The sequence below is a fragment of the Sabethes cyaneus genome, chromosome 1 (genome assembly GCF_943734655.1).
Source record: "Sabethes cyaneus chromosome 1, idSabCyanKW18_F2, whole genome shotgun sequence".
Classification (NCBI taxonomy): domain Eukaryota; kingdom Metazoa; phylum Arthropoda; class Insecta; order Diptera; family Culicidae; genus Sabethes; species Sabethes cyaneus.
In genome coordinates this window covers 160,447,522-160,471,687 of record NC_071353.1, presented here as the reverse complement: position 1 = coordinate 160,471,687, position 24,166 = coordinate 160,447,522, and the positions used below count along the sequence as shown (strand labels likewise).

General features: G+C 40.0%; 2 protein-coding genes across 2 annotated transcripts; both read right to left on the bottom strand.

Annotated features, from left to right (window-relative positions):
- Positions 1 to 642: 642 nt before the first annotated feature.
- Positions 643 to 1,143, bottom strand: LOC128732369 (S-phase kinase-associated protein 1-like). The gene has a single exon (XM_053825618.1). It carries the CDS (start codon positions 1,141 to 1,143, stop codon positions 643 to 645), a length of 501 nt encoding a protein of 166 aa, XP_053681593.1.
- Positions 1,144 to 12,671: 11,528 nt separating this feature from the next.
- Positions 12,672 to 22,288, bottom strand: LOC128732719 (trithorax group protein osa-like). The gene is made up of 6 exons (XM_053826039.1): positions 21,615 to 22,288; positions 20,882 to 21,544; positions 13,840 to 14,034; positions 13,623 to 13,688; positions 13,225 to 13,520; positions 12,672 to 13,132 (listed from the first exon to the last, which is right to left on the bottom strand). The coding sequence occupies exons 1-6, from the start codon at positions 22,286 to 22,288 to the stop codon at positions 12,672 to 12,674; spliced, it is 2,355 nt and encodes a 784-aa protein (XP_053682014.1).
- Positions 22,289 to 24,166: the final 1,878 nt, after the last annotated feature.

Genomic DNA, 24,166 nt, shown 5'->3' with positions numbered 1-24,166 from the left:
AAAGATCAAAAATCAGCTTCGATAACTACTGATTATTGAAATAATATTTTAATTTTATTTTTTGTGGTGAAACATTTCAATTGTCATTTTCCCCACTTGCTGTAACTTGCAATCGGGCAGCAATAAAAAAATCACAAAAAAGTCACTCACGCTGTCGTATTTTGTACAACGTCTGTGGAACGTTAACTTTACCTCGTATATCGCAAGTTTGATAATTTTTCACCAAGTGGCGTTAGTAATCAAGTAAGTTTTGTTTTGTTTTGTTCCTATGTGTATGAACTAAAATTGGCGTAACGAAAATTTAAGCATATATATTGGTGTATGGGATTGAAACCGGACCAGCCTGTTAGAAACATTTCTTTTGAATTACTTAATTTCATTACAGTATTCACCGAAAAGGGGGAGGGTGTGATGTACAAGTTGTACATTAATTCAGTACAGAATGTCACCCGACAGCCGCTGTTTAGTGCGCTTTACGGTTTGGAGGAATCATTGGATCACATCTACTACTAAACGATACCGGACGAATCGTTCGGCAAACGAAGTTTGTCGGGTCAGCTAGTATTTAAATAAAAAGAATTATCTTTCGAATAAAGCCATCTTTATTTATACGAAATTCATTGGCCATACAAAACTATCACTTCACATCTCTTCACACCACTCATTCTCCCGGCGAATTTGTTCCTCCTCTTCCGGCGTCAAATCATTTTTAATGTTGAACGTCTGCCGCATTTCCTCCGATGTTTTACCCCTGAGCATATTCGCCATCGTTTGACAACAAGTGTCCAGCAGAGCCTTGATATCCAGATCGTTGGCGGTCATAGTCAACTCGTACAGTGTAATCTTATCGACGCGCAGAAAAAGCTGATCCCACTGGCAGATAACGTCCGACCATTTCTCCCTGTTTTCATCCGCGTCTTCAATCGGTGCCGGATCATCGTCCTTGTGGTAGGTGGCCCACTCCAGTACCTTCCGAAGTGTTGCTGCATTTACGTTCGGTAGCGGAACGAATTGCTCCTTCGTAAAGTTCAGACCTAGGGCTTCGATCACGGGTTTCAACGTTCCGGAACATTTGACGATGTCAACGGTTGTATCGAAAATCTCGCCGTCCGAGGATTGCAGTTTAATGGAATTGCTGGCCATTTTTAGCTGGTTATGTTTTTAGTCTGCCTTATCAACTTTTAATATCAAATAATGAAATTGTTGTTGTTTTCAACGAATGTTATCCGCTTTTATACAGCAATAAGAATGGCTTACCTAAGACTAACGAGAGGTTTTTTCTTTACCTAACAAATTAGAAATCTATGTTGGTGTCAACTGAAATTGAAGACTACCGAGAGGTTTTTTCTTTACCTAACAAATCAGAAATCTGTGCTGGTGTCAATTGAAATTACCTATTCAAGCTTTAAGGTAGTTGAAAAAGGAGCACAGGCTGTAAATAATACTGTAAATATTTGCGAATTATTTTTTAGTGCAGGAAATTTAGCTTTTCTCGTTGGATTTTTCAACGAGTGGTTGGTTTGCCCCAATCAAACCTTCCTATGTTCTTTTGATTATATCTCTGGAAATAGATCATCTTCGTCAATCGGATTCGGATCATCCAGAGGATTGTAGATTGTAGGACATATATGATATATATGATCCTTTGAACCACAGAGGTGCTGGACAAAAGAGAGACTCCACAAGCCCCTTATTAAGCTGAGTTGAGTTATTTTGAGGTTGAGTTATTCTTAGACACAATTTACCTTTTCCTCCGTCTGGTGTAGAAACCACCGACCGAGAAGTTTAATCTAACTTGTTTTTACTGGCGGAACGACAATACTATGCAGGCCCTTGCGACTTACAAGGTACTGCGCGTGACGCTGTTCGTCTGTCAGCGTGTTAGCTGCGATTTTCAGGGAAAGACTTCGTTCCTATGGAATAGACCAACGTCGTAATTTTTAGTCTTGACCTTGAATGGGGTCTTTCATTATTACGTTACGGTCACATGCTTTCAACTGGATGAATCTGATTTGTATCCTCCTATAATAAACACAAATAACTCGAATTTATTAGTTCAAATCTATTGCTCAAAACTACTAACTACTACTTAAAATAAACAGACTTCATTCTTACATCAATTTTAAACGATCTTACATAGATATATGAAGTTGAAAATCATTCTATACACAGAACACAGTTTATTGTTTCAGGAAAAACAAAATTTTTAAAATGCTTATCTTGCTTACTTATTAAGCCGAGTTCCGGGATGGCTCTTGCCGTATCAAGAATTTATCTCCGTTGAACTCGGTCCTGGGCTACTTATCACCAATTTGTTGCGCTTCTCGACACACGCAAGTCGGCTTCAACCTGGCCGAGCCATCGTGCACGTTGGGTCCCCCTATTCCTGGTGCCGGTGGGGTTCTTAAAGAGAACGGGTTTCACCGCAGTGTCTTCCGGTATCCTTGCGACGTGGCCGTCCCACCCATCCCCATAGTCATCGCCAGGTGTACGATGGGAATCTCTCCAAGCAGTGCCGCAACACCTTTCGTTCAAATACGGCAAGTGTACGTATGTCTTCCGTAAGCAAAGTTACTGTCTCAAGTCCGTAGAGGATTACCGGTCTGATTAGCGTTTTTTACATCGTCAGCTTTGTGCGGCGGCGTATGTTCCTTGATCGAAGCCTCTTGCGAAGGGAAAAATAGGCTCGATTTCCAACTTGAATGCGTCGTTTGATCTCCTTTCTCGTATTATTGTTGGCGGTGGCCAGAGCTCCCAAATGCACAAACTCATCAACAACTTCCAGTTCATCGCCGTCAATAGTCACTGTCCGTGGGAGGCAAACGTTATTTTCTCGGAGCCTCTTCCTACCATAGATTTGGTTTTCGACGCATTGATTTGTAACCCTATCCTCTGTCGGGCGTTAATTGCCTCCACCGTCCCAAGGCGTCGAAGCAATTAGCTTGTTTCGAGTTCAGCAATTTAAATCCGTCGACCACAGCAGCGCTAGCAGCAGGAAGCCGGAGGAAATTGTCGTACTGTACTCCATCCTCTTTATTAAACCAAAAAATTTGTGTTTGGTTATATTCACCATCAATTTAAGACTTGGAAATTGTCTCGTCTTTGTTTCTGTTCTGCTATCGTCAAAGGAATGCAGTTTTCGCTTGCTGTAGTTTACATCCTACCTGACAGAAGTAAGGTTGTCAAATTTATCGATGGGCATGTTCTTTCAATCCGTGAATTACGTGACAAAGGGTCTTCAGACGAAAGAATGGAAGTCGTAGGCGAAATACGTATCTGTCAAGAATAAATATACATAGTAGAATTAAATTGGATAAGTTTTCTTTTTATTTAATTCCAGGTTTCATATATTACTAAGACGCTCCAAAAAGTTTCAGTCAATCCATGTCATTGGTTGGCGTGTGCAGAAAGCTCCAAAAACAGAACTCCCTGGACGTGGAGATCCCAAGCTGGAAATAGATCAGCGGAAGGAATGTTCGTATTACAATTGCTTTTACTTTATTTTTTCAGCGACAATCCGCTTAACAAATCCATGCCGAATTCAGGAGACGTCTCCACATTTCTCGGTCTTGGGCTGCCGCTAGTAATGACGAAGGTGTACGAACCATATATGACACTTTAATTGATAAAAATAATAAACTACGATGGAACACTAATTTAAGAAGCGATCGGGCCTTCGTCAGGGTCGCCTCAATGTCAACTATGGCTCTGGAAGTGATACCACAATAGATCAAAATAATGGTCGCAGTGGTAAAACCTTCTGACAAAAAAATGACTGGATCCTTGTGAAAAACATGTGGTCCAAAATATGGAACAAAATTTAATAAAAAATGTGATTCACGATTCCAGAATCTAGTTCAAAATCTGATCCAAAATCTGCTCCAGGTCCAAAATTTGATAAAGAATGTGGTCCATAACCTACTGTGTTACCTGACTCACTGCGAATATGCGTTGTATTCGCGGGATCGTGTTGGTTCGAAAGGTTTCGACAAATATCGCCCTTGTATCGAAAATATCGTTAATTTTGATCACTAAAAATAACGTACTTAAACGTTATATTGCAAGTGCTAGTAGTACGCAATAATTGTATTGTGAAACTGGATTGTTATTTATGCAACTTTTTACAATTTAAATGCAATAACAAAAGCACAACTTATAAAAAATCGTTTGTTATCGATATTAGCTGCATATGCGTTATAAACGAATAAAACGCATGGTGACGTTTTATTTCAATAATACGCATATTCGCAGTGAGTCAGGTAATACAGTAGTCCAGGCCAAAAACCTGTTCTTGGTCCAGTATGTGGTTCAAAATCTAATCCCCCAAAATAATATTCAAAACCCGAATTAATCCACCTAGCGGCGTGACCTAGCCTTTCTACTGCCACAATAATCATTATTTAATTTCTCAGGAACTTAATTGTAGATGTATAGATGTTATATTAGACTATATTTTTAAATATCCGTTCCGTATTCCTCAAAATCCTTATTTGCCAGTAAAGTTCACAACGTATTGTGTAGAATTATATTTTCTTTCCTTGGGTGCGTAAATACATGTAAGCGTCATTTATGTTACTTGATGAACACCTTATTTAGTTTTATAATCGGTCGGCCTTAACTTTCGGGCTTCAGAGCCACATACGAAACTTGTTTTGAATTGACAATATGAAATATGTGTTCATAGCAGATTTTTTGATATTTTCATATTAATACCATGCGTTCAAAAGTTAGCATCTTTGAAAAACAAGAGTTCAGAAAAATCATTATTATATTTCGCTTTTGATGAAAAAGGATATCAACAACAAAATGATTGATCTCAAAATTTTACTATTGGTTTGCTTGGCTTCAATTTTGCAATATATCTGAATTAAAAAAATTACTGAATAGAGCATTAGATATGAAAACGAGAAATGGAACTATTTCTTAGCTAGCGCTCCTTCAGATAATTATTTTTGCATGAAAATCAAAACTTAAGCTTCTTTTGAATGTACTTTCATGAAAAGATAGTCATTAGCTTGATCGCATCGTTTTTACAATGTTAGAAGGTTAGGAAAACAAGATGAGGTCGAAAAATAGTGCCAAAGCTGCGCCATAAACATGCTTGAGAATGGGAAATACGATCGATATGATTCCCAGTGCTTGTCTTTTTTTGATTTATTTATTAAAACATGATACATGATATAAGACATCTGTCCTTTAAAATATCACTAACGAAAACAAATCTTACAAAATTTCTACCGTGCAACGTTTACTTCCTATTTTTCATATAACATTTCTAAGCTCTAGTATCTATTGATTGAAAAGAGCATCTATTGATGTGCAGAATTTGTTTGAAATTTGTACGAATTTATTTGGAAAAATCAACTCACTAGTATTTTTGATTCTATACACCCCTATACCTACATGCTTAAATAAACTGCTTTTCTTCGCTTTTTGCTTTTCTTGTACAATTGTGAGTAACAGCAAGTGAAGAAAATGACAATTGAAATCTGAAATCAAAGAAAAGAAAAAACTTTTCGATTGAATCCCACTATTTAATATTTATTTGCAACAGATACGTAGTTCACCTACGACGTGCAGGCTTCATCAGTGTCTTATTTCAAAGCGTATACGTATCTGTCGCGAATAAATATTAAATAGTGGAATTTAGTCGGTAAAAGTTTTTTCTTTTCTTTAATTTCAGAGTTCGTATTCCACTAAGAGGCTTCAAAAACTTCAGACAATTGACATGTTTCTCACTTTTCTTGAATTTCATTGCAAATTTTAAAATTGCAAATTGTCATCACATACATACATACATACATACACACATACATACATACATACATGCATACATACATACATACATACATACATATATATATATATATACATACATCACACACATCTCATACATTGAATGCAATCAACATTTGATTGATATGTTTTGATTTCACACGTTTTAACGGTTTAATATACGGTGCTTAAGTGTTAAAGTTTGAATAACTTTTGAATGAACCGTCCGATTTTAAATAACTTGGTTTCGTTTGATAGATCTCAGCAGTAATTTTCAAATAATCATAAAATGTGTGATGTTTTTCATTAAATTAATGCTTATATGTTACATAAATATGTTTTAAATACTATTTTTTCACATTTCTTTATGTAATTTTCAAACTACAAGTCCAATCGTCATGAAATTTGGAAGTTAAGGGTTTGCAAGGCTCCTCTTTCATATGCAATCAATTTTGTTCAAATCGGTTAAGAGACCTATGAGATAATGAAGTCCCATATTTTTCGTATTTTTATACATAACTTTTGAACTAAAAGTCCGATCAGTATGAAATTCAATAGCGACCAATGGGACACCTAGACCTTTCATTTGACACTAAGAACATTAAAATCGGTCCAGCCATCTCCGAGAAAAGTGAGTGAGATTAAAAGCGTCACATACACACACACACACATACACACATACACACACACACACACACACACACACACACACACACACACACACACACACACACACACACACACACACACACACACACACACACACACACACACACACACACACACACACACACACACACACACACACACACACACACACACACACACACACACAGAAAATGCTCAGTTTTCGAAACTGAGTCGAATGGTATATAACATTCGGCCCGCAGGACCTTCTTTCCATTTCCGGTTTTCCAAGCGATTTCTATACCTTTATACTATATATTTATATAGTAGAAAGGCAAAAACTGGCTCAGAATCTGATGGAGGTTAAACATCTGGCTCAGGTCCAGTCCAAAATATGGCCAAAATCTAATCAAAAATCTAGTTCAAGTTTTCTAGTTATCAAATTTGAAAACAAAAGTAGTTCGCAATCTAATCCAGGTCCAAAACACGATCTAGGTCCAGAATCTGGTTCAAACCATGATCCAAAATCTGGTTGGTGGTTTAAAATCTGATAAAAAATGTGACCCAAAAATGTAGTTTATAATCTGGTTTAGTTCCAGAATCTGGACTCAAATGTGATTCAAAATGTGAATCAGAGTTGCTCTGATTCTTGCTCAAAAATCAACTTCATACATCTATGAAATATCTTTTAAAATTCATGTAAAAATGAAATCTGTTTATTTTAAGTTATCCCAAATCCCAAATCCTGGTCAGACCTGCTCTGATTCACATTTTGAATCACATTTGAGTCCAGATTCTGAAACTAAACCAGAGTATAAACTACATTTTTAGGCCACAATTTTGATCAGATTTTGAACCACCAACCAGATTTGGGATCAGGGTTTCGGCCAGATTCTGGACCTAGATCGTCTTTGTTTAAACCTTGCGTCCAAACTTTGATAAATGTGGTCCAAAATCTAGTCAAAAATCGTACCCAAAATGTGGCTCAAAAGTTGATACAGAATCTAGTCTAAATCTGTCCCAAAATCTGAAACAAAAGTTAATAATAGTTGTTTGTTTAAAAACTGGTCAAGCGGCTGCTGGGGCCCAAACAAACTGATACAAAATGTGGTCCAAAATCGGCTTAATAATCTGGTCATGTTCCAGAATCGGTTTCAAAATTTGATCCAAAATCTGCTCTGGACAAAAAATGTGCCTCAGCTCAGGTTTAGAGTTTGGTCTAGGTCCAAAATCTGGTTTAGTCCAATATCTGGTCCAAAATCTGATTAAAAATGTGGTTCAAAATTTGTTTTAATCTGAAACAAAATCTGATAAAAAAAAATTGAATTATTCAAAATCTGGTCTGAAATCTGGCCAAGATCCTAATGGAAGATCAACATCTGGTTCAGGTCCATAGTCTGGTCCAAAATATGACCAAAATCTAATTAAAAATGTAGTACAAATCTGTTGCCAAATTTGATAAAAAAGGAAGCTCAATCTAATCCAGGTCAAAAACACAGTCTAGGTCCAGAATCTGGTTCAAACTCTGATCCAAAATCTGGTTGGTGGTTTAAAATCTGATCAAAAATTTGGTTTGTACTCTGGTTCAGTTCCAGAATCTGGACTCATATTTGGTCTAAAATCTGATAAAATTGTGGCCCAGAATCAGAGCAAGGTCCGAAATTTGATCAAAAATCGGACCCAATATGTGTCAAAATTTGGTCCAGAATATAACCTAAATATGTAACAAAATCTGAAACAAAAGTTGATAATAGTTGGTGGTTTAAAAATCGAACAAGAGACTGGGGCCCAAATTTGATTGAAAATGTGGTCCAGAATCAGAGCAACGTAATTTGATAAAAAATGTGGTCCAAAATCTAGTCAAAAGTCGTACCCAAAACGTGGCCCAAAAGTTGATCCAGGATCTAGTCTAAATCTGAAACAAAAGTTGATAATAGTTGTTTGTTTAAAAACTGGTCAAAACACTGGGGCCCAAACAATCTGATACAAAATGTGGTCCAAAATCGGCTTTATAATCTGGTCCTGTTCCAGAATCGGTTTCAAAATTTAATCCAAAACCTGCTGTGGACCAAAATATGCCTCAGCTCAAGTTTAGAGTTCGGCCCAGGTCCAAAATCTGGTTTAGTTCAATATCTGGTCCAAAATCTGATTAAAAATTTGGTCCATAATATGTTTTAATCTGGAACAAAATATGATAAAAAATTTGGTCCAAAATATTATTCAAAATCTAGTCTGAAATCTGGCCAAGATCCTAATGGAGGATCAACATCTGGTTCAGGTCCAAAATATGACCAAAATCTAATCAAAAATGTAGTTCCAATCTGTTGCCAAATTTGATAAAAAAGGAAGCTCACAATCTAATCCAGGTCCAAAACACAGTCTAGGTCCAGAATCTGGTTCAAACCCGGATCTAAAATCTGGTTGGTGGTTTAAAATCTGATCAAAAATTTGGTTTATATACTCTGGTTCAGTTCCAGAATCTGGACTCAAATTTGGTCCAAAATTTGATCAAAAATGTGGTCCAAAATCTGGTCAAAAATCGGACCTAAAATGTGGCTCAAAATTTGGTCCAGAATCTAACCTAAATATGTTCCAAAATCTGAAACAAAAGTGGGTGGTTTAAAAATCGATCAAGATGCTTTGCTGGGGCCCAAACAAACCAATAAAAAAATGTGGTCCAACATTGGCTTTATAACCTGGTCCTGTTCCAGAATCTGTTTCAAAATTTGATCCAAAATCTGCTGTGGGCCAAAATGTGGCTCAGGTCTAGCATTTGATCCAGGTCCAGAAACTGGTTTTGTCCAGAATGTAGTCCAATATTTGGTCCAAAATCTGATTAAAAATGTGGCCCAAAACATGTTTTAATCTGGAAAAAAATCTGATAAAAAAATTTGGTCCAAAATATTATTGAAAATCTGGCCAAAATCTAATCGAAAATGTAGTTCAAATCTGTTACCAAATTTGATAAAAAGGGGGCTCACAATCTAATCCAGGTTCAAAACACGGTTTAGGTCCAGAATCTGGTTCAAACTCTGATCCAAAATCTGGTTGGTGGTTTAAAATCTGATCAAAAATTTGGTTTATACTTTGGTTCAGTCCCAGAATTTGGACTCAAATTTGGTCTAAAATCTGATAAAAATGTGGCCCAGAATCAGAGCAAGGTCCAAAATTTGATCAAAAATGTGGTCAAAAATCAGACCCAAAATGTGGCTCAAAAATTGGTCCAGAATCTAACCTAAATATGTCTCAAAATCTGAGACAAAAGTTAGTGGTTTAAAAATAGATCAAGAAACTGGGGCCCAAACAAACCGATAAAAAATGTGGTCCAAAATCGGCTTTATAACCTGGTTCTGTTCCAGAATCGGTTTCAAAATTTGATCCAAAATCTGCTGTTGGCCAAAATGTGGCTCAGGTCTAGCATTTGGTCCAGGTCCAAAAACTGGTTTTGTCCAGAATGTAGTTCAATGTTTGGTCCAAAATCTGATTAAAAATGTGGTTCAAAATATGCTTTAATCTGAAACAAAATCTGACAAAAAATTTGGTCCAAAATATTATTCAAAATCTGATCTGAAATCTGGCCCAGAATCTAATGGAAGATCAACATCTGGTACAGCTCCAAAATATGGTCAAAATCGAATAAAAAAGTGGAGTCCAGAATCTAGTTCAAATCTGTCCCTAAATTAATCTGCAAAATTTGGAACAAAATTTGATAAAAAATACAGTTCGCAATCTAATCTAGGTCCAAAATACGGTCTAGGTCCAGAATCTGATTCAAACCCTGATCCAAAATCTGGTTGGTAGTTTAAAATCGGATCCAATATGCTGCCCCAAATATGATTTGTATGTTGGTCCAGATCCAGAATCTGGATTAAGATTTGATTCAAAATCTGAGAAAAAAAATACAATCCAGAATCGTGGCAAGGTCCACAATCTGGTGCAGGTCCAGAATATGGTAGAAAATTTGGTTTCAAATGTGGTCCAAAGCAGATAAAAATGTGATTCAAAATTTAATCCAAAATCTGAAACGAAAGTTGATGATAGTTGTTGTTTTAAAAATGACCGTCACCTGGGGCCGAAAAAAACTGACCAAAAATGTGGTTTCATATCTGCTTTGTAGCGTGGTCCATTTCCAGAATCTAGTTTAAAATTTGATCTAAACTCAAAATTTGGTCCAAAATTCGATGAAAAATGTGGACCAAAATCTAGTCCAGAATGCAGTTTAAATTTAAATTCCCAATTTTGTAACAAAATCTGATCAAAAATGCGGTCCGAAGTTTAGTGCAAGTTTAGAATCTGGTTGTTGGTTTATCAAAAGTAATAAACTTGGAAGGAACACTGATTTAAGAAAGGCAGGAGTGCTTAGTTGGGTCTTTGCCAAGGGCACCACAATATCACGCTACGGCTCTGGGTAGGGGTTGCCCAACAAACTCAAAGTTTGTTGGGAATAAGTACAAAAAATATGGAAAAACGCAAGTTTAGCAAGTATTAGGCTGTGACTAATCTTCTTTAAATTTTTTAAGAAAAACGAATTGTAAACCATCTTTCTGAAAATTGAAGGCAAAGCCAACTTTAAGTAGTCAAAATGAAAAAAAAAATAGATTAAATATTATTTGCAAGAGCCAACGTGGATCAACATATGACCACGGGTACCATTGTGCCAGATATATTTCAATTTGAACTAGATTTTTGACTGCGTGCCAGACAAACAGAGATAGCCCAAAATCCTACAGAGGTTTAGGTAGTGTGCCAAGTTTTTGTCATGACCATACCTCATTTTAATTAAAATTTCAATTCTCTTTGGCGAGCAAGATGTTTGTCTAAAACTGATGCCTCTTCCTCGCACTAAATGATTGCCAGGTTTTTACCAGATCATTTTATTTTCATTTGCCAAATTCGGCGATTTTGTTCATCTTCTTCGGCAAGGTTTGTTCAGGAAAATTGAATGTTCAACATTAGTTGAGCGACAAAGCAAAGTTATAAGTTGAACGAGTTAGCGACAGAGTTTTCATCAAAAATCATGAAGTTATACTTTTTGGTTGCACTATCACGATTCTAAATTTCAAGAGCAAATGTGCTATTCGTCATATCTCACTAATATAACGTTTCATTTTAATGGCGGACTATACTGAACCGTGCCGCAAGGAAACAGTATGAAACCATTTTTGTTTATTACATTTTTTAAATTTCGTTCAATCCTTACCTGGAAAATCGTTTAAGCACGTCAGCTCGTATTGTCAACTGAAATAAACTTACACAATAATAAGCTTGTCATCAGCAGGTATAACGTAATGTTGTGAAATTTGACTTTTGTCAGTCCAAAAACTCAACTTAAACTGCATCATTTCTAAATAGCTGTCAAATCCGCACTGGTTAAGGACGTTAAATTGTATTTTCCTGCTTTCAAAAAATCAAGTGAGTTCAAGACAAGTTGATACAGAGTCGGCCTTTTCAGTCTCTTGCAATCCTTGGCTGGCAGTCATGTTTATAACTATTTTATAGTTTGAAAACTTTTTGTCCAGTTCACCTACCTGATGGGGAACAATTTTCCGACGGTACTTTTCGAATGGATCATTTCTCTCCGCGAAAAAAGAAAATCTCAAACGCACAAGCAGAACTATTATTATCACAAATATGTAATTTTTATTATTTTTAAAATTCATAACTGGGTTACATACAATAATGACTTTATACAATTTTGCTAATATGTCAGAGAGTGTGGGGTGTTCTTCTTCTGAGCTGACTACTTGCTGCTTGATTTTTTTGTAATAATAATTTTTTCACATTTCACCACCGGGTTTTTTTTTGCATATTCCTCGTTTTCGTTTCGTCAGAGCACGATTCAAAAAATAATAGATTACATTTTCTGCACACTCATTGTGCATTTTATTTTGTCATGCGTTTTGACTGGTTTTTCTTTTTGTTTAGTACGTTAAATTCAATCGATAATAATTAAAATGAGTCGTATAGCACATTTCGACTAGGTTTACTTCTTTTCATTGTTTGTGTGGGTGTTGCTGTGTGTTAGATAATCGTTATAGCAATTTCAATTCTACCGTTTCTTTTCTCTAACCACTCTAGATTCTTCCACAAAACTGCTTCTGTATTCACTTTCCACGTTTTTAGTATACAGTAGGACTTCACAACACTTCCTCAGTGTCTCACACTTACATGCACTCACGTCACTTACTTACTCACTCACGTCGATCACAAGCACTCTAGCACTCTCTCGTTCATGCGGAAACTAAAAAGCTCTAACAGGTCAGGAAATTTCATGTGATCCCCCGCGTCCCAATCTCGAGAAGCTTCGGCTCGTTATTGTTCAGCTGGGACTCCATCGCGTTGATGTTGGACTTGAGCCGCAGCATCTGCAGCTCGACTCGGGCATTCTCCCGCTTAAGCTCGGTGATCTCCTCGTCCAAGGTTAAAATGTCCTCACCACCGCCGCCGCCGCCGCCAGTTCCCTGCTGTCCTGTTCCGGTGATAACGTTCGATTGCTGCGACTGTGGTGGCACTCCGCCTCCCCCTGGTCCTCCGCCTCCGCCAACCACCACACCACTGCCTGGACCACCGCTGCCGCTCATTACGACCGAGGAGTGATCGTTTTTGGAACGAAGATCATCCGACGCTGAGCCGCCAAGAACGCCGCCCAGAGACGATCCCGTTACGATGGCCGAGCCGCCGCTAGTGCCGAGCAGTCCGTTCTTCGTCGGATTGTAACCCGTGGCCAGGTCTGTTGAATCAAGAGAGAGGCGGAGCTTTAGGACACACACACAGACACAGAAGAGGGCTACTACTACTAGAGTCAATCTTCGATCAGCTTACCGTTGAACGATTTGGCCGTCGCCGACGAGTTCATCAGCACCTCGTCACTGTAGCGAGCTTTCTTGCTGGCCTGCTGACCCCCTCCTTGCTGTGCCGTCGGGCAGCTGGCGGCCGATCGGTGGGTACTGAAGGTACCGTCTACGTGCCCGTTGCCGTCGCAACCGGGCGTCGGACAGGTGAACGGTTCGAACTTGCCAGCCGCGGCCTGTGCCATCGCTGCCTTCGCCTGCTCGATCGTGCCACCATTCTCCAGGATATGCATCTTGTTGCGGAACGCAATCGGACAGCCGGACGCACTGTTGAAGATAGAAGAGCATTGGGTCAGTTCGGGACAGAAGCTTGTCGGTGTGCGTGGCTGCGTTGGCGTGTGCCGCGGCAACAACGGCAGCGGTGCCTACCTTCGGTGGGACAGGAATTTGCCCGTCGAGTGACCGGATCCATCGCAGCCTGGGATCGGACATCTGCTTTGGTGAAGAAGGCGCCAGCGAGTGTGAGTGGTTTGCGGGGGAGAGATAGAAGAAGAAGAAGGAAAAAGAATAAATGAGAAGGTAGAAAAAAACGATTTTTTTTGGTGTTCGATATGAGAAAAGGATCGACACTGTGAAGTGACCTTACCTGAGTGGTTCGGATTCCTGTCCGTCGCGGGGCTTGCTCTTAGGTTTCGATGCACGAGGGCAACCGGAGAGGCTCCGGTGGGAGCTGTAGTTACCGGTTGCGTGGCCGGATCCGTCGCAGCCCGGGGTTGGACATTTCAGTTCCTGTGATTGCGAGGGGAACTGTGGTCGCTCGAGACGCTGGTAACCGGTGAGACTGTAAAGATAAATAAAGAAAGAAGGTGAGTTGTTAGAATCGGAATGGCACTTGGCTGTTGTACTAACGGGTGACAACTAGAATTTTGGAATTTTTTGCTCAAGCTGTCAAAAAAGACAAAAATACTTGAAGAAGATCTGAGTTACCGAAGTTAAACATACAGTGTCCATTGTTGAGAAAAAAATTAGTGTACATTTGAAAACGGTCCGTAATCGGCTGCTCGGCGAAGCTTACGTTTGATGTCGGAACAGGTCCGTTGTACGACCGTCATGTCAACTTTGCGAAAGCATCTTTTGATTCTACCAAACAATTGTTTGCAATTCATGGCTCTCCAGTTATTTTTGTTAGAAATGTTAAAGTAAGTGAAACAAGATACTAAGCTATTTTTTCACAATCATTGAGATCTAACACATTCATAAAAAAGTTATGGTAGCATTTCTGCAGTCATATTTGGTTCCAAATTGTATTAAATTCGGCTAAATTTTGAAATTTCACTTAAATAAACGTCGCAAAACACATTTCTGTAATTTTCCAATTTTAATAGTTTTATGTGAAAGAGGTAAATGACAAAACTTGAACTATTTATTCTAAACGTTACCTACGTTATTAATATGCACCTTCCACAGAATTTGGCACCTTTTGGGCTCAAGAATAACTTTTTAAAGGGCGTATTTATTTTATTAGGTAGTATGTTTGAAAAATCGTATCTCGGAAACTGCTGTTTGCTTCAAAATGATATCTTAGCATGAGTTGTAGAAAATTGATTTTTAAACATGAAAAATAAACTCTGAAATAAAATCTCACTATGTTCTAAGGTCAGCTTAGCACCTTGTTTCACTTAGGGTATGTTGCTGCTTCGTCATAATTGCCTATTCCCGTCCTATCCAACACAAATTATTAAAAATATCAGCATTTTTATGACACACAATGCAAAAATAGTTATTCCCCAACATTTTAGTTTGTTGTCTATCATACGCGATCAATCAAAGTGAGCTGAGATCTATTTAAATGCTTTTTATCATTAAAGAAGTTCTACCAGCCAAATTTCCTACGTTTTTTCGTGCGACGAAGAAGAAAATGTCGACTAACCGTTTTAATTTCCGTCATTCATAAATGAAAATAACTCACGCAAGGCATTGTCGTTATTCTACAGCCAGGAAAACTTGCCTGACCTGCAGAAATTTTGCAGAATAACATTTGTCATGCCGCCCTACACAAATACATGCACGTTAGCTTCGTAAACATTGTTGTGATTTTTAGTTCGGGCGAGGAAAAATTGTGATGGACGGATTTTAAAATGGTACGACGAATTTAAGAAATAAAGTCAGTTGCGTAATTTCAATAATGTGTTTTCGTAATCGCTTTTCAGTGATTTCAATGTTCACGGATCGGAAGGTAAGTGTGTTTTAGTCAAATCAGCACAAGAACTTTTGGAGTATTCATTAAATCCATCCAACAAATGATGAAAATTAGAATGGCTTTACTTACTACGACGGGAATTAGAAATAAACCCTACATAAATCGAAAGAGTATGTTACATTTGTTGATAATTTTTAAGATCAGCTGTCTGTCTATCTTAAGTTTGAGGTAAAACCTTATCGGACCGCTGGATGATGGAGTCGGCGAACCGAATTCTCACGTCTCCAACCGGAACAAGACCTTCCTTTACGGTACCCAAACTGTTCCTCCAGGAAGATACCATTCTTATCGGCGAAGAAAAAACTTGGCTTTGGATTGATCCTTTAAGCAGATTGGGAGCAAGTTGATGGAGCGATAGAGCTCTTGGCAACAGAAGAATCTTTTCCTGGTTAAGGCCTAGGATGACTTTATCTGTCTTCCTTCTTGAAGGGAAATAGCAAATCTTCAAACATTTCCAGTTCAAGTTTTTGCTCGATGTTGACTGTGCTATTCAGTGCACTTTGAAGTTGTGTAAGAGTGATCCGTGTTGTGTGTTGTGTCTTGTCTATCAATATTCATATTGTGGTGCTCATAAATATGTTGACACAGAATCCAGGCTGTTCATAAGCTGCTAGCTGAGCACCACAGTTGTGATCAGATGACAGTTTCTCGAAGGCATTTGGAACTGCATTGATGGCCAGGTTCACTAGAAAGATATTCAGAATAGAGAGGACCCACAATTTGGAGACCCTGGTCGAAATCTGCGTCCCAGGGTCTGCCTGGTTTGGAACAGATAACGGACTACTATTGATTGGTCCCATTGTTGTATTTCGGAACGTAAGGAACTGTCTGATGCGAAGAACGATTAATTGAATGAACTGGAAAATTTCGATGTAGACCAAAAATATATTGGGTTGTGAAAAGGCAGGTGGGGCTCGCACTCACGCTCTTTCGTAAGAATGGAAACTATCATTAAAAATCGTCAGTAATTATCAGTAATTTATTCCATCACGGCATTGAAGCAAAAACAGGGAAATTGTAATTTTATAACTGCGTTATACATTATAAATTTACATTATAATTTATCAGGCCGGCTTCATGAGGGCTCGCCCAACTACGGACCAGATTTTCACCATTCGACTGATCTTGCAGAAATGTCGAGAGTACATCGTGTCCACGGATCACATCTTTATTGATTTCGAAGCAGCATACGATACAGTTGATCGAGAACAGTTATGGCACATAATGCACGAAATCGGTGACGCGACTGATCATAGGTGCATTGGAACGAGTGATCCGTTTCGCATGTCTCGGGGACACTCAAGTCCCATTGAGACGCGCCGTCGGTTGAAACAAGGTGACGGCTCATACAGCATGCTGTTCAACATTACATGGTTCTTGAGGCGGCGTTCATCGAAATGAGAGGCATTACAACTCCTAAGCTTTGCAGATGACTTTGCTATCATAGCCAGGAACCTCGCGACGGGCACCGGTGAGCCGGGCACATCGTAAGGATGCCGGACGACAGTGCGATGAAAACAGTTCTCTTCAACAACTTCACCAGGAACACGGTTTGGCCAAGTCGAAAGTGATTTACGACTTGTGAGACAACTGGGGAATTCGCGAAGAGTTTAATTTAACTGATTTTTCTAACGGTACGACATAACTATCAGTAAACATCAATAATAGCGAAATCTTACTGATTCTTAGTTATATTATTGCTTACTGATAACTATCAGTAGTTATTGATAGCTTCCCAATCTCTACTCTTTCTATTGGTACCCAAATGTTTTGTTCACTAAACTACTGTCACCTAATACCTAGTTTTGTTTTATTCTCCCAATTCTATTATTCCCGTGTACGCATCGCACACTCCTATACAACGATATTATTTTTGTTTGACTGCTCTTTATTTCTATCACCGAGAAGATAGACTGTTATGTGCGATAGAAACAAACAGTGCGTTACCGACAGTCGCTCCGGAAACCCTCCTCTACCATTGCGTAACCCAATATATTTTTGGTTTTTATCCAAATTTTCCAGTTGATTCAATTAATCATTTTTCGCATCAGACAGTTTCTGCCGTTCCAAAACTGTTTACGTCATGTCCGCGTACAAAGTAATATACGAGTAAATAAAAAGAAAAAACACAGCCGGTGGTAGTTTAATCACGAGACTTGCCGGAGCGACTATCGGCAACGCACTGCTTGTTTGGATCGCACTGACCGAGGGGGGCTCCGTAGCCACAAGATTACCGAGCCTGTTTGACAAGCGAGTGGTCGTGGGTTCGAATCTTAGCAGAATATGAATCAGGTCATTTAATGTTAAGTGACTTTAACGGGGGTTTATTCTCAGGCCATTCAGTTACCCTGCATTCATGCTGAATTCCATATTACCCGATAAAGCCTCTTCGACAACGCAAAAGTCCATCTTATAGTTAAGTGACTGGTGAGAGGAATGCAAAATGAGTCCTCGCCAGGAACGGTTATAATATGGGATAATACTGACAGCGAGGAACGAATGGATAAAAGAGAGAAAGCTTTAAGGTTTGAACACGAATCGCTGATTTCTGGAATTTCAAATGCGATTTTTATGCTCTAAACAAAAGATATGTTCACGAAAAATTTGTTTTGTGTTCTTTGCGTCTGTCAGAACACAATGATAAATTTTCGTGAACATATCTGTTGTTTAGAGCATAAAAATCGCATTTGAAATTTCAGAAATCGGCGATTTTTTTTATTATAGGTACTTTAACCAGCTTGGGTCATTCGGTGACATCTGCGGGGTTGGGATTTGAACCCGGGTCCTCGGCGTGAGAGGCGTGAATGCTAACCACTACGCCGGGACTGACCCCAAAATCGGCGATTCGTGTTAGAACCTTAAAGGAAGGGTAAACCCCAATACACTAAAGCACAGCAGCTTATAGCAAAAAGAAATGAAGTGCAGGTTATACAGCAAACACCCGGGCGAAAGATCAAAGACACCGATCGCAGTTCGCACATGAAAAAGATCTGATTGATTGAGTAGATAACAATCTATCTAGAGCAGTCATACAAAAATAATATCATCGCAGAGGAGCGTGTGGTGCGTATCATGGGAATGATAGAATTGGAAGAATAAAACAAAACTAAATATTAGGCTATCCGACATAACGGGCGGCAGTAGTTTAATGAGTAAAACATTCGGGTACCAACCGACAGAATGTGGGTGCGAGCCCTACCTGTCATTGCACAACCCAATCTAGCTTTTTACGCGCCATAATGGCGGACGGAATAATCTATGTTCGTAATATTTGAACAGCATTTTTCTATATTGATTATAGCGGAACGCAGAATTCCCTCTTGACGATAATTTGGAACAAATTATTTTTCTTCGAGAACCGCTGTAAGTGGGGGATATCGATTCGATCTCGATCCTTGGCTTGCTTGTTGGCGTGTTGCAAAAAAAGGCAAAGCAGGCGACGGCAACGAATTTTCCAATGGGCAGGAAAACGAGAACGTAACAAGTGACTCATAGAGCGAAAGAAAGACACGTCTATTCAATGAAACACAAAAACCAAGATGGACGAAAACAGGAAACATGTTAATATTATTTAATGACGGCTTTTTAATACTTTTGTGAAGATTTCCTCAACTTAATGCATTAAACAGCCGGCTAAAAAAACACGGATGCAGTGTTTCGTCGACGTTTACCAATAAATCTGCAGATCGTCAGGGCAGCAACGTGGGATCTTTACTTTTCTTGCTGTTATTTAACGGTGTTGCTTTACTGTAATTTAGAGTACAGGGGTTAGACAAAATGTTCGGAACAGGCAAAATTTGGATGAAATTCAAACGGCCTTAACTTCCATAAAATTGAACATTTTTAGATGAAATCAATTGCATTCGACGGGGAAATCTTTACAGTTTTTCTAAAATATTTCAAGATTCACAATAGTCAGCGGACAACGGAGATATTCCGGGTTATCTGAGGGTATGTCAAAAACTGATTTTTTTCTTCACTTATATCTTTTTCTGTCATGGAAATTTATTCATATTCATATTTTATTACAAAACTAGATTTCATTTCCAGTCGATTGGTCGAAAAAGAACGGAAATCCGACGAAAAACAGCCAAGTTACGGCCATTTTTGTAAAATCACTACTAGTAACATCTATTGCTCTGGCCAGTTTAGGACATGACGCAAAGCATGTCAATATGAGCATCAAACGTTGAAGTTTTATGAGCCATTGACACTGGAAGCATTTCCAGGTCAGCAGCGTGCCATGGCAACCCTGCAGCAGGTTCTAGGATCCCCGGCGGAAGTGGTCGTTTCAGGGAATATTCGAAATCATGTCAATATGGGTGTTAAACTTCAGGGTTTTCAACCCTCGTAAATTTTTGAAGTTTGACATCCATATTGGAATGGTTTTGGTCATGTTTTAAAATGGTCATAAAGGTAAGACATAACTGGCAACATTCCCAGAACTGATTTCACTAAAATGGCCATATCTCGGTTGTTTCTCGTTGGATTTCCGTTATTTGAAAGTGGAATCTAGTTTTGGGATAAAATATGAAAATTTATAAATTTCTACGACAGAAAAAGATACAGGCGATAAAAAATCAGTTTTGACATACCCCCAGACAACCCGGAATATCTCCGGTGTCCGCTGACTATTGCAAATTTTGAAATATTTTAGAAAAACTAAGGAAATTTTCCCGTCGATTGCAATTCGTTTCATCTAAAAATGTTCAATTTTGTAAAAGGTATAGCCGTTTGAATTTCATCAAAATTTTGTCTGTCCAGATCATTTTGTCTAACCCCTGTACATTTATGACCTATGTTGATAAAATCATAGCAGCAAAAAATCTCATGCGTACGGAATTTCAATAATAGTGGAAGAAGAAAAAGACAAGGCCACATGTGGGTCGCTGGTACTAATGTACCTTTGAACCATAGAGGCGCTGGACAAAAGGAAACTGCACAACCCCCTTATCAAGGGCGCGACGCATTTTCAAACTCCACCATTTGACACAAATTGGGTTGGGTTATTTATAGACACAAATTGTGCTTCTTCCTCGATCTATCGTAATCGAACCGCCGAATTGAGAAGTTTTAATCTCACTCGTTTTTACTCACGGGACGACGAAACTGTACAGGCACTTGCGACTTACAAGGCACTGCACGTGATGTTGTTCGTCCGTTAGCGTGTTAGCCACATGCCCTTGCGGGTGTTGTGTTTCTCCTTCACTCTAAAATTTTCATTACTTTCTTCTACCGTCCCTTCATCAATTGTAGAAGAACTACCATTTCAAAAAATATTTCATCGTGCCAGTTTAAAACTTGTAAAAGAAGACTAGGATTGATGAAACTGATGAATAATTGGACATAAAAAGGATACGCTCAAATGACACCTCTCATCCAAATATAAAAACATAGAGACATCAAATTAGAACAGTTATACACTTACCCCGCCTTCAGCAGATTATCGTGCGGCGAGATGTGCTGCCCGAGGGCCGGTGGCGTCACGAAGCTGGCGCTGCTGCTCGGCGGATAGCCGGACGGAACCGACGGCGGGTAGACGCCGGTGCCGAGCGAGCTGGCGTACGGTCCGCTGTACTGGTAGGCATTGGGGGGCCCGTAGCCCGGATAACCGTTGGCGTAGTCCGGCTGTACGACCATTCCGTAGCTGGCGTGCGGACTGTAGCCTGCAGAGTACGGAGAAAGATTCTCGCTCGAGAAGAAGGTCTGGCCTCCTCGGTCTGCCGGTCCGCTGACGGATGGGCACTCACCACTGGTGTCGCGGTACGTGTCGGCATAGTACGAACCGCCACTGTCCGGCGTGGATTCGCGACTGTAGGAAGCGGACGGTGGCTGGGGTCGGGCGAAACCGATTCCCAGCGGGCGCTGCTCGCCTGAAGTGGTAAACTCCGTTTGGCCTACCACTTCCGACGAGGTGGTACGCGATTCCGGCACGTCATTCGTATACACTGCGTTATTGTTGTTGTTGTTGTTCGTATTGTTGTTATTGTTATTATTGTTCGTTGCCGCAGCAGTGGTGGTGCCAGCGGTGCTACTTCCATTCGTTGCTCCGTTCGTGGTGTTGCGGGCGAAGTGAGGACTCGTTCCACCGCTAGATAGAAACAAGGGGGGAAGTGTAAGTGCTGGAAACACACATGATAGTGGGAGAAGGGGAAAATTACCTATTGTTGGAACTGAGATCCAGTGATGCTTGCGGGCTACTTCGTTGATGCGGACTCGTTCCCGGTTCTGGACTTGTCGAAGAGATTTTGTTTGTACGATGATCGTCAGGTTTTCGACTGCCCGGGTTCGGAGAGGGTGTTCCGCTGGTTTTGTACGGGATTGGAGGACTCGCTTCCTTAACGCTTAGATTGATCGCCGAAAAGCCCGGTGGCATCGTTCCGCACGTTGGATCGTAATGGTACATCGGTCGTGGATAGATCGGTCCGCTGGTTTCGTCCATTTCAACTTTCATCATCGGATGATGACGGTCAGTGGGTCCGGCCGTCAAACCTAGATGATGCTGTGCCGTTTGAACATCCGGCGGTGCCGGTGGTTCCGCTGCGAGATATTTTTGCTCTTCGTCGATGATGGACTGCGAGTAACCGTACGAAGAGTACAGATTACTTCGCTGCGGTGGATAACTGGTGTCGTACCGTTCGAAGGCCGTCTGTGGAGCCGGTTCGTACGGACGATGATTCGTCAGATGTGATGCCGTTGGATCGTACTCCCCGAGCCGGTTTCCCATCGACGGTGGTGACGAGAGGGTACTCATTTGAGCGTACGACCGGCCGTCGTTAAGGTCTGTGTAGCGCAGGTTGTCCCGCGTGACGTACGAGTAACTGTTGTCGATCATTTTGTTTTTTTCTTAACTAGCACTATTGAGTAACACTTACGAGTATGCTTCGGTTGAATAACACTTTGCTTAACTTATTTGGTGATATCAGTAAAAATCGTATAGATATTGCACTTTCTTCCACTAGACTAAGTTCGCCGTTCAATTCAGTTCACTGAATCTTCCGTCTTTCCTTTCTGTCACGAGTATTGCACAGATTCAATCTGAAAAAGAGACAAGAGAAAACATTTTCTGATTAGCGAAACCCTCTTTAAAAATCCTGCACTAACTTTAAATATTGACCGCCCAAGGGTGGATGAAAGCACTGCTGTTGCTTCGACTTCGGTTACATTAAAAAGCGGGCCAATCTCGGGGCCCCCAAGGCACACAGCGAGCACGACGAGAACCGTAAAAAGATAATGAGCAACTAGAGGCCTCACCCCTTTCATTTGTTCGCTCATTCGAGTCGATTCCTATGCGGTCGACGCGGTGCGGCGCTTCATCCCAACCTTGAGCGGCGGCAGATATAATGCGAGCCGTCATATTTATCTCTGCGACGGAAATAAAATCGTATTCTACCCTCCGGCTCTACAACAGCGGCACTACACACCCGGACTGGCCCGGCCCGGGAAGAAAGGCTAACTGTCCTGCGGGGATATTTCCCAAGACATGCAGGATATGATTTATCGTTCCGCCTTCTGCTGCCGAATCTTCTGGCTGCTCTGCCAGCGGCAGAGACAACACCGCCACCGTCGTCGTCTTTGTCGTCATCGTCGTTGGTTCGTTCGTTGGAACCCCTTCTTTACTAGCTAGCTAGCTAGCGCTAGCTGGTTTGCGAGGAAAAATAGTGACGATGACAGTAAAGAGCACTTGTGACATTCATAATTTTTATTGATTATACGAACGATAAAGTCGGTGAATTGTGACGACGGCGGCGGTGGCGGCAGCAACGTCTGTCATACAGGGAAAAATATCGAATGGCTTTATCGTTCCTCGCCAGCAGTCCTTGCTTCGAGTGAGGAAGAACTACGGAATGATGATGTTTTTCCCATCTTTATTTCCTCTGTAGAAAGGTGGATCAAGCTTGTTTTGATATATTTTGTGAGCGTTGTAATCGCATTGTCATACATTTATTCATGGACGGACGGCATGTTGCGAGGTGGATTTCCTTCGAGCCACGACGCGACGACGACGACGACGACGACGGTAGATCATCGGCGACATGATTTACGTGTCGACGTTCAAGACGAAGGCTGAGGCTCTAGGAAAATCTTTTATAGATGTACGAGCTAGCAAATCCGAGGTAGCGGGGATCAAACACTTTTGTTTATGTTAGATGTTTAAAGCAGCATTGTTACCTTGTAAAAAGACATCATTTGAAAATAAACATCTTTTCTGAAGAATTAGGATACATGATATAATTTCATAAACTATCGAAATTGGCCAGCCTCGATTAGTTTAAAAGCCAGCTGTTTTATGTTAGAGTCTTGGTTAAAAAATTCTGGTAGAGTTAGCGAAACTTTTGGACTAAGAGTCGACTAAAACGTTTGTCGATTAAAGAGTTTAGAGTCGCAGAGTTTTTTCTGTGTGGACATTATCACTACGACCAGTATGTTGATCTATTGTGATATCGTTCAAGTTTTGTATTCCGCACTTAGTTTTTTTTACAGTATTTCTGTAGAGTGAGCGAACTGCTCATTATACGTGCTTAAGTGTCGGTTTTTTACCCCTTTTTTTCCTTCTATACTTTTTACTACTGGTTTGGTTTAGGTATACGGCTTTTGCAGTCCACGAAATGATTTCAAAACGATATTTGTTATATATCCGACGTTTCGGCCGTTGGTTTCGGCCTTTTTCAAAGGAAATATAGCAATTGTTTGTTTTGAAATCATTTCGTGG